The sequence below is a fragment of the Scardinius erythrophthalmus genome, assembly GCF_964197995.2.
Source record: "Scardinius erythrophthalmus genome assembly, chromosome: 9".
Lineage (NCBI taxonomy): Eukaryota > Metazoa > Chordata > Actinopteri > Cypriniformes > Leuciscidae > Scardinius > Scardinius erythrophthalmus.
The window spans coordinates 31,033,764-31,043,431 of NC_138229.1; the positions used below are offsets into that span (position 1 = coordinate 31,033,764).

Genomic DNA, 9,668 nt, shown 5'->3' on the forward strand with positions numbered 1-9,668 from the left:
TTAGATTGAGTTTAGAATATTGAGGAAAATGTGGGATATATATTCGTAACTGCAAAAATTCAGAATAAAAAAAATGTTTTCCCGTGGTGGAAACAAGCACTCAACTTTACTTGAAGAGATGTGTTAGTGATGTCAGGTGGTGAAAGTAGAGTCTCTTTTTGATCACTGGTGTCATTTATACCTGGAATACACTACACTATTTGTTCCTAGATTTTTGCTCTGAGTTGCCAGAAGATAGTGCCAGTCTTCAGATTTTGGGCAAATTTGACAGATTTCACAGAAAATTTTGCACAAACTCCCATTTTTTTTACTTCAGACTATGAATCTGTCCAGTTGGAGGATTTCAAACATGTTTGACAAATTGTTTTCATTTGTCATGCATCTCCTAGCAATGAGGCACCTGTGTAAGTGCGAGTTTGTTGTGTTCAGAACTACTCGTTTAGTGTATGATGCCAAGTTTTTCTCTGTAATCATTTACAAAGTCGGCAAGTGTATGATGCTAGAGGCCAGATTTACTAACAGGGTAAATTAGCGTGAGAGCGCAATTCTAAAAAAACGCTGATGGGAGTGGACGTTCTGCGTGTGATCGACTGACGACGAGCAAATTAAAGAACAGACGCAGTCGATCATTTCCATAATGATGAAAACGCAATCTACCAAAAGTAGCACAAATTAGCTTCTGGTTTAAGACGTCCTTTTTTTGGCATTTAAATAATGGTGCGCATACCAGTAAATTGACTAGTGCAAACCTTAGTAAATCACCTTGCATGATTCATTTAAATACTCTCCTCCCATAAATTTTGCATATGAAAGGAAAACTCCTACAAATGCATATGGAATCAGGTCAGCAGCAAAAAAATAACCCTGTCTTCGCCTTTACAGCGCTAATTTTTCACTTTAGTGAATCCTGACAGTAGTTTTCTTAACGCCAAAATAGGGTTTGCTTGCTCTGGCGCAAGCTGTTAGTAAATCTGGCCCTAAGTGTTTTAATCTGTTCAGATTATAAGAGTTGTGTAATGTATTCCAGCCATGATGTTGATTCAATAATAGAGAAAAAATATAGCTGTAAGCAGTGATAAGGGGCAGCAAAAGCAGTGTAGAGCAAAAAAAGCAGAAATAGAATATAGGCTACAGTAGATGAAGGACAGATAGGTTCAGAAGTACAGGTGAGAATGAGGTGAGAATGAACTCAAAATGAACAAAAGTTCAGATTAGAATGAACACAAATAAAAAATAAAAATAAAACGTACCCAGAACCCAGAATCTTAAGATCACATGCTTATTGCTTATCGATGTGCGCCACTCGGTAGACATGCTTTCACCCCGAAAAAGAGGAAATGATGAGACAAACTAGGGATAATGGGATCAGGAAATGTCACCAAACTAGCATTGCATTCGTGAGCGCCACAGCTCAGTGTGTCAGTTCATGTGAGTTAATCTCCAGGCTACGGCTCTGACAGGACTGATGTTTTTAAATGTGCTTTTTGTTTTGTTCAAGGTGGTCACTATATTGCCTATTGTCGAAATGAACTGAACCAGCAGTGGTACGAGTTTGATGACCAGAGTGTTACTGAGGTTTCCGAGTCCTGTGTTCAAAATGCTGAGGCATATGTGCTCTTTTACAAGTAAGAACATATTAGCACACACACACATTATTTTTTCTCTCCAAAAGGGTATCCTATTAAATATCAGTTTATTGATTATTTTCTAGTATTTCCTGGTTTTATGATGAACAAACAATACTTTAAGATGCAGCTATCTTTTAGGCAGAAAAGCTCAAGGTTGTATTAAGCAGGACAAATGGCCTTGAGTTTGACTGTAAATCTCTGTGCTGTGGTGAAGCGTGTGTTGGCAGTTGCTAAATGGCACTGATGTCCTTTGTGTGTGTGTGTAACAGGAAGAGTAACGACGAGTCTCAGAAAGAGAGGCGGAAGGTGACCAGTCTGCTCAACATGATGGAGCCAAGCCTCCTGCAGTTCTACATCTCCCGCCAGTGGCTGAACAAGTTCAAAACCTTCGCTGAGCCAGGACCCATCTCCAACCATGACTTCCTGTGTGCCCACGGAGGTGAGGACCACTCTTATTAAAGGGCTCATAACATGAGAAATCAAAATTTGCCTCAGTCTTTTGACATATAAGAGGCCTTTGTACCATTAAAAACATCCTGCAAGTTTCAGAGCTTCAGACATCCTCCTCATTATAAGCCAAGCATTTATTTAATCAAGTTCCTAAAACGGCTCGTTTTTATATTGTGGGATCTGTGAAGTCACACAGGCAAATTCATTTGCATATGCCTGCCTCCAGAGCAAGACATCGACAAATAGTTATACATCATTGCACCATCATCCCTCACTGACATTCAGTCGCTTAACGGCTAACCTTTGCATACCCTGATTGTTATTTACAAGTAAGAACATATAGCACACACACATTTTGTGAAAAAAAGAAAAAGAAAAACCTTTGTTAACATAAGTAAACCTCAGGGAGCATATTAAAGTAATAAAAAAAAATCAATGTCTTGACCCCTTAAAGATCTGGGCCTTTCCTACTTTTCCCATTGTAAAGTATTTATATACCACAGATGACTCCACACCACCAGATATAATTGCAGATTCTACCGACATTTTCGAGGTCAACTGCCGCCACATCCTTTTCACTGATTATGTTTGTTTTTCCTCTATTCCTCTCCTTTTTACTCTACTAAACTTGAGAGTGCAGTATGAGCTCAGCGAATAGATGTGAATCTCTTCAGAAAGCATTTCAAAGGCCCTTTCCTCCCCTTGATCTGATTCGTTTGAACTGATTCAAATTAATTTTAAGGAAAAGATCTAATAGAGGATATTAATTATTCATAAATCTTCATGAATACAGTTTCATGTTGACTTTTAGTGGAGAGTTTTTTGGTCGTATGATTAGAAAAACGAATTATTTGATGGTTAAAAAATATTTTTTTCTTCTTCTCCTACAGGTATTCCACCAAATAAAGCCACATCCATTGATGATCTTGTTATGATGCTTCCCCAAAGTGTATGGGATCATCTGTATAGCAGGTAAGCGTTTGTCACTGCTCTTTTCCTTACTTAATGCGGAAGTTTAAGTTCTTATTAAATGCTAATTGTCGGCATGCTGTTGTTTAGGTACGGAGGCGGCCCCGCTGTCAATCACTTATATGTCTGCCACACCTGCCAGACCGAGATCGAGAAGCTGGAGAAACGCCGCAAGAATGAGCTGGACATGTTTGTTCGGGTAGGAGCCTCAGTGTCAAAGTAGATTTAAAGGGATAGTTTCGCCCAAAAATGTTAATTCTGTCATCATTAGAGTTGTCAAGAGTACCGACTTCTGTACCAAGTCTGTACAAAGAAATAAAATAATGTGACGATACCAGCATTTCCCTCTAGCATTATGCTAACATATCAACATACATGTCTGTGATTGGCCATTGTGTTGACGAGCTCAATATACACTCACCTAAAGGATTATTAGGAACACCTGTTCAATTTCTCATTAATGCAATTATCTAATCAACCAATCACGTGGCAGTTGCTTCAATGCATTTAGGGGTGTGGTCCTGGACAAGACAATCTCCTGAACTCCAAACTGAATGTCAGAATAGGAAAGAAAGGTGATTTAAGCAATTTTAAGCGTGGCATGGTTGTTGGTGCCAGACGGGCCAGTCTGAGTATTTCACAATCTGCTCAGTTACTGGGATTTTCACGCACAACCATTTCTAGGGTTTACAAAGAATGGAGTGAAAAGGAAAAAACATCCAGTATGCGGCAGTCCTTTGGGCGAAAATGCCTTGTTGATGCTAGAGGTCAAAGGAGAATGAGCCGACTGGTTCAAGCTGATAGAAGAGCAACTTTGACTGAAATAACCACTCGTTACAACCGAGGTATGCAGCAAAGCATTTGTGAAGCCACAACACGCACAACCTTGAGGCGGATGGGCTACAACAGCAGAAGACCCCACCGGGTACCACTCATCTCCACTACAAATAGGAAAAAGAGGCTACAATTTGCACGAGCTCACCAAAATTGGACAGTTGAAGACTGGAAAAATGTTGCCTGGTCTGATGAGTCTCGATTTCTGTTGAGACATTCAGATGGTAGAGTCAGAATTTGGCCACTGTGTTACCACTGTGCAGGCTGCTGGTGGTGGTGTAATGGTGTGGGGGATGTTTTCATGGCACACTTTAGGCCCCTTAGTGCCAATTGGCTATCGTTTAAATGCCACGGCCTACCTGAGCATTGTTTCTGACCATGTCCATCCTTTTATGACCACCATGTACCCATCCTCTGATGGCTACTTCCAGCAGGATAATGCACCATGTCACAAAGCTCGAATCATTTCAAATTGGTTTCTTGAACATGACAATGAGTTCAGATCACTGTACTAAAATGATGGCCCCCACAGTCACCAGATCTCAACCCAACAGAGCATCTTTGGGATGTGGTGGAACGGGAGCTTCGTGCCCTGGATGTGCATCCCACAAATCTCCATCAACTGCAAGATGCTATCCTATCAATATGGGCCAACATTTCTAAAGAATGCTTTCAGCACCTTGTTGAATCAATGCCACATAGAATTAAGGCAGTTCTGAAGGCGAAAGGGGGTCAAACACAGTATTAGTATGGTGTTCCTAATAATCCTTTAGGTGAGTGTATGTCTGTGATTGGCTACAATGATCGACGCTTCAAAAACATGTTGTCTTTGACTCTCTTCATCGAGCGCTTACACTGATACACACGGGAGCGTTTAAAAGCGATGTCTATCAGCGGATATATTAGGGATCTGATGAGAGACGCCTGTTTTTAAACGCTCCCGTGTGTATTTGTGTAAGCGTTTGGTGAAGAGTGTCAAAGATATCATTGCTGATCATTGTAGCCAATCACAGACATATATTGAGCTCGTTCAACACAATGGCCAATCAGAGACAAATATGTTGAGCGTGTCAACACAATGGCCAATCAGACTTCAACAGCGCTCACAATGCTAGATGGAAATAATGATATCATCACATTTTTAAATTCCAGTACCAACTTGGTACCGAAGTTGGCACTTTTTGAGAACTCTAGTCATCATATTCTCACCCTCATGTTGTTCCAAACCTGTATGAATTTCTTTTTTGTGCTGAACACAAAATAATATATTTTAAAGAATATCGGTAACCAAACGGTTGTTGGGTACTATTGACTGCTCCACAACTGTTTCTACAAAAATATCTTCCTTTGTGTTCAGCACAACAAAGAAATTCATACAGGTTTGGAACAACTCGAGAGTGAGTAAATGATGACAGAATTTTCATTTTTGGGTCAACTATCCCTTTAAGGGACATTCAGTGTGAAGAGTGTCGGTCTTTTCAGTTAATCTAACGTCTGGACTGTTATCTGTGCACACACTCACCATCACGACCACCACACCACCCTCTCAGACTGAGATCTGCAAGTTGACCCCCACCCTTCTTCTCCAAAATTGTAGTCATTATTTATGCATGAGCACAAAAGTACTTAATTTCAGCCAGAGACACTCAGCTTGGCTCAAATTAAGGGCAAACAAAGGAGGCCAAAGGAACGATAATGTGGAATCTTTTATGCAGGGATGCACCAATATTAAAATTTGATACAATAAGCCGATTAGGGCTGATCATTTTGATCATTGATTAATTTGTCATACACATCGGCAGGATTTGTAAATAATGCATCGAGAAAACGTTTGAATCATTACACCCTTAGACCCATCTGTTTGAGACGTGAGCACATTGGTCAAAGGTGTCTAGTGCAGGGGTTCTCAACTCTGGCCATCAAAGTCCACTTTCCTGAATAGTTTAGCTCCAACCCTTCTCAAATTCATCTGAACTAAATCAAGGTCTTCAGGATCACAATAAAGATAAAGGCAGATGAGTTTGATCAAGGTAAGAGTGTAAATCTGCAGGAAAGTGGACTTTGACGGCCAGAGTTGAGAACCCATGGTCTAGTGCATGTTCACATAGAAAAGCAGTGGAGTGGAATGCAAACATGCTTTGTGTGTGAACGGCGCTATAGAAAGCAGTTGCTTATGTAAGCCATAGACCGCAAGGTAGCTTACTAGGATTTGGAACAGAGCTTCTGTCTCAGTTTATCCTGTTATTGTATAAACAACATTGGGGTGGGAAGATATTTCATGTAGAAATGCTCAGGTAATGGATTCTTTCTTTCTACATCTCATGGTCTCATGTGCTTTCTTCTCTTTTCTCTTCTCTTCTGTCCTTGTAGCTCAATAAGGCGTTTCAGGAGGAGGAGTCTCCTGTGGTGATATACTGTATCAGCATGCAGTGGTTCCGGGAATGGGAAGGCTTTGTCAAAGGCAAGGACATTGGTAAGTCATTTCTCATCTCTGCTGCTGAGACTTCTAAAGTATCTGAAAGTTTGAAATTGAATATTAGCATCATGTTTTGTGGTTATTGATCAATAAGGAAGAAGTTCTTGAAGAACTTCATTATAGCTTTTGGTCGCATTTCACTTTTGGTTGGGACATTTGGTGTGCTTCCGATGATTGATGGTCTTGTGTCTTTCAGATCCACCGGGGCCAATTGATAACTCCAAGATTGCTATAAATAAAAATGGACACATCACATTAAAGCCAGGTAATGTTTACCATCAGAATCTTTTAAAGCCATCATGAAATGGCATTCATATTCCATTTTACTTCCTCAATATGATAATTTTCTAAGCAAAACTGGATAACCAATTCTGTCATTTACTCACGCTCATGTCATTCCAAACCTGTAAATGGCCTTGTGAAGAAACAGTCTGGCTGTATGACACTTTCATTTGAGGGAACGTTTAGATGATTACTATAAACCAAAATCAACAGCCTAAAGAACAACTAAATAATAAACTAGATTGACTAATATAAATTTCAAACATTATTAAAGACAAGTATACAGTCAGTAATACAAGAACAAATAAGCAAATTAGCTATAGCACAACTTATACAACTGAACAAAGTTCAGAAATTGAAATCAAATTTCTTTTTATAAATAAAATATAGATTAATCTTTATTAAAGTTATTCAGTCAAGAGCAGTTTTCTTTTTCTTGTGTACTTTGATTAACATTATTGACACAGACGGCAGCAGGTTTATTAGGCTGCTGTCACTTTAAGACCTAATGCACAGATCCAATATACTGACGCACACGCGTTTTCTTTCTCAAGCGTTTGCGTTCGCTTAAGACGTTAAGACTGTTTACGAGGAAATGTTGGCGTCATTTTGTGTGCATTGGTCCCAAGAAGACGTGAAAGAGTATTCGTATTCAGTATTCGTGCACTATATGAGCTCTCTGTGTGCGCTCTGGATGCGCCCAGCACGGAAAACACTGCGCAAGTGCTGAATTGAGTTCTCTTTTGCGTCTTCTTGCACTTGAATGGTTTAAACACAGGAATCGATGAGCGGAATCGTAATTTTTAATTTATAACAAATATCAGATTCCTGATTTTAAGTGACCGATTGCATCTATTAAAAGATGCGTCATGCATCTTTTCCTCAATCCTTTAATAATAGTTACTATAATCACAATACAGTTCTATTTGCATTTTATCTTTGTTACTAAAAATAAGAGCAAAGATGCAAAATAATCACTGCATAGTCTTTAGTATATTAATAATGGTAACACTTTAGTTTATGGTCCAATTCTCACTATTAACTAGTTGTTTATCAGCATGCATATTGCTAGGATTCTCCCAACTGTTTATGTTCACTTAAGACATAATTGAATAGACTTTCAATGGAGGGACAGAAATCTCTCGTATGTATTTCGAAGATGAATGAAAGAAAGGTTTTTGAAACATGAGGGTGAGTAATTGATAGAATTTTCATTTTTGGGTGAACTATGCCTTTAATTAATCAAGAGAAGCAGAAATTGTGATCACGATTAAAATGTGATTAATCGTGCAGCCCTACAATAGTGTGCTTACTTTACTTGTGCCAAGTACCAAACACCTTTTGGCATTTTTATGGTTTAACAGGTGCCGATTCAGGTCAGATATCAGAAGAGACCTGGAACTTCCTCCATTCCATCCACGGAGGAGGGCCGGTGGTGACCGTGCGGCCCAGCGTCAGCCATCAGGAGTCGGAGAGTTCTCAGGCAGAGGAGAAGATCGAAGTGGAGACGCGCTCGGTGTAGTTGTGCTGAGACGCTGCTGGGCCGCAAGGGGACCTCATTATTTTGCACTTCATTTTTGTTTTTCAAGCATTCTAGCAAAGGACCTGACAGCTTCACCTCAACATACACACTCTCTACACCCTTTATGACTGTTCTTTATAGCAGACGGATGGATTAATCATCCTCCGGTGTGCTTTCAATGTGTATATATCGTGCATATCCACTTCCTTTTGACACTAGAAACCAATTTTCACAGTCCATTAATGCATCTGATTTCTGTGTGCAACTGCATTCATGACAGAATTTGCTTCGCCTGAACCAAATAGACCATGATTTGCATACACCGAAAAAATCCACTGCATCTGTACATACTTTTGAGGCACTGCCTCGCTTAAGAAAATGAAACAATATGTTGTCTTAGTGGATGAAAACTTGATGTTTTGGGTATGAAGGGATGCTAAATGCTACGTAGTCTCAGGAAAGAACATATTTTTTGTTTTGCACTGTACTGTAGATTCAAAAGGTGCATGCTTCAGCTCTGATGTTCGATATGTATTTGAATGTACTAGTACTTAAAGAACACACGTTCCTGCACTAAATGTTATTTATTCCAGAGGGGTATGATTATTCCGGCATTCATGGACGTTTTCTTTGTTGGAAAATGATTTGACAAGCTAAAGCAGACAAAGCAGACTGCACGCTAATAGGAATGATGTGGCACATTATGCTGGCAAGAAAATAGATTCCTCATTTTTATTTGTTGCATAGCTGGGTTGCATGGAGATGCAAACAATAAGGTGCACATTTGAACACATCAATGGCTGTCTTGTTTAAAAATGCTATGTAAAAGAAAAAAAAAATCAGATCAATTAAATCCTGCTTCCGCACATGTGTACATTCAAGGCATTATTTAATGTATAGAAGGATGTGATGTTTTTCGATATAAATTGTCTGCAGAGATGAAAGCTGTATCTGAGTGGCTACTATTAAACCCCAAAACTTGTGCTGTCGATATCTGTCATCATTCGTATGAGCTGACATTTAAGAAATTAATATGCTATGTGAATGGATAAATTTCACAAAAACACGTCCGGGGTTGTATTTCACCCCAAAATCAAAGAAAGAATGCTTATGCGTAAAGAAAACAAAGCCTGTTTAGGACATTTTTCTTAACTTTGTGACATTATTTGCGTGAAAGTTAAAAGCGCATTTGCGGTAGAGTTCATAATGTGTCCAGACGTTTTATTTTTGTGGTTTTCTGAATTCCATTACAGTAAAACAGTACATTTTTTCTTAATTATGTTTAAAAAATTGCTGCTACAGTACCTCACCGTTTCTTGATTTTTCTTTCTTTCATTACAGTAAGGATAATTCGATTTTCATGCTTAATGTCGTGAAAATGTTTGTTTAGATTTTCTGACTTGTTTTGCCAGGTTTTGCATGATTCACACAATGTTAGAACAGGTGTTTTCAATCTTTCAGATGCCACAGATCCCAAAATATATATATATAATGTAAATATTATTTG

General features: G+C 39.0%; 1 protein-coding gene across 2 annotated transcripts in view; it reads left to right on the forward strand.

Annotated features, from left to right (window-relative positions):
* The window catches only part of usp33 (ubiquitin specific peptidase 33), a 32,825-nt gene extending 23,462 nt beyond the window's left edge, over window positions 1-9,363 (forward strand). The window contains exons 18-24 of one of the 2 annotated variants that reach the window (XM_081375453.1): window positions 1,499-1,625; window positions 1,898-2,067; window positions 2,969-3,050; window positions 3,138-3,246; window positions 6,252-6,354; window positions 6,554-6,622; window positions 8,004-9,363. In XM_081375453.1, the coding sequence (XP_081231579.1) occupies window positions 1,499-1,625; window positions 1,898-2,067; window positions 2,969-3,050; window positions 3,138-3,246; window positions 6,252-6,354; window positions 6,554-6,622; window positions 8,004-8,161 (818 nt within the window). In that variant the 3' untranslated portion in view covers window positions 8,162-9,363. The remainder of the gene's footprint in view (window positions 1-1,498; window positions 1,626-1,897; window positions 2,068-2,968; window positions 3,051-3,137; window positions 3,247-6,251; window positions 6,355-6,553; window positions 6,623-8,003) is intronic. The other variant, XM_081375454.1, reaches the window with a different exon arrangement.
* The last annotated feature ends 305 nt before the right edge of the window (window positions 9,364-9,668 follow it).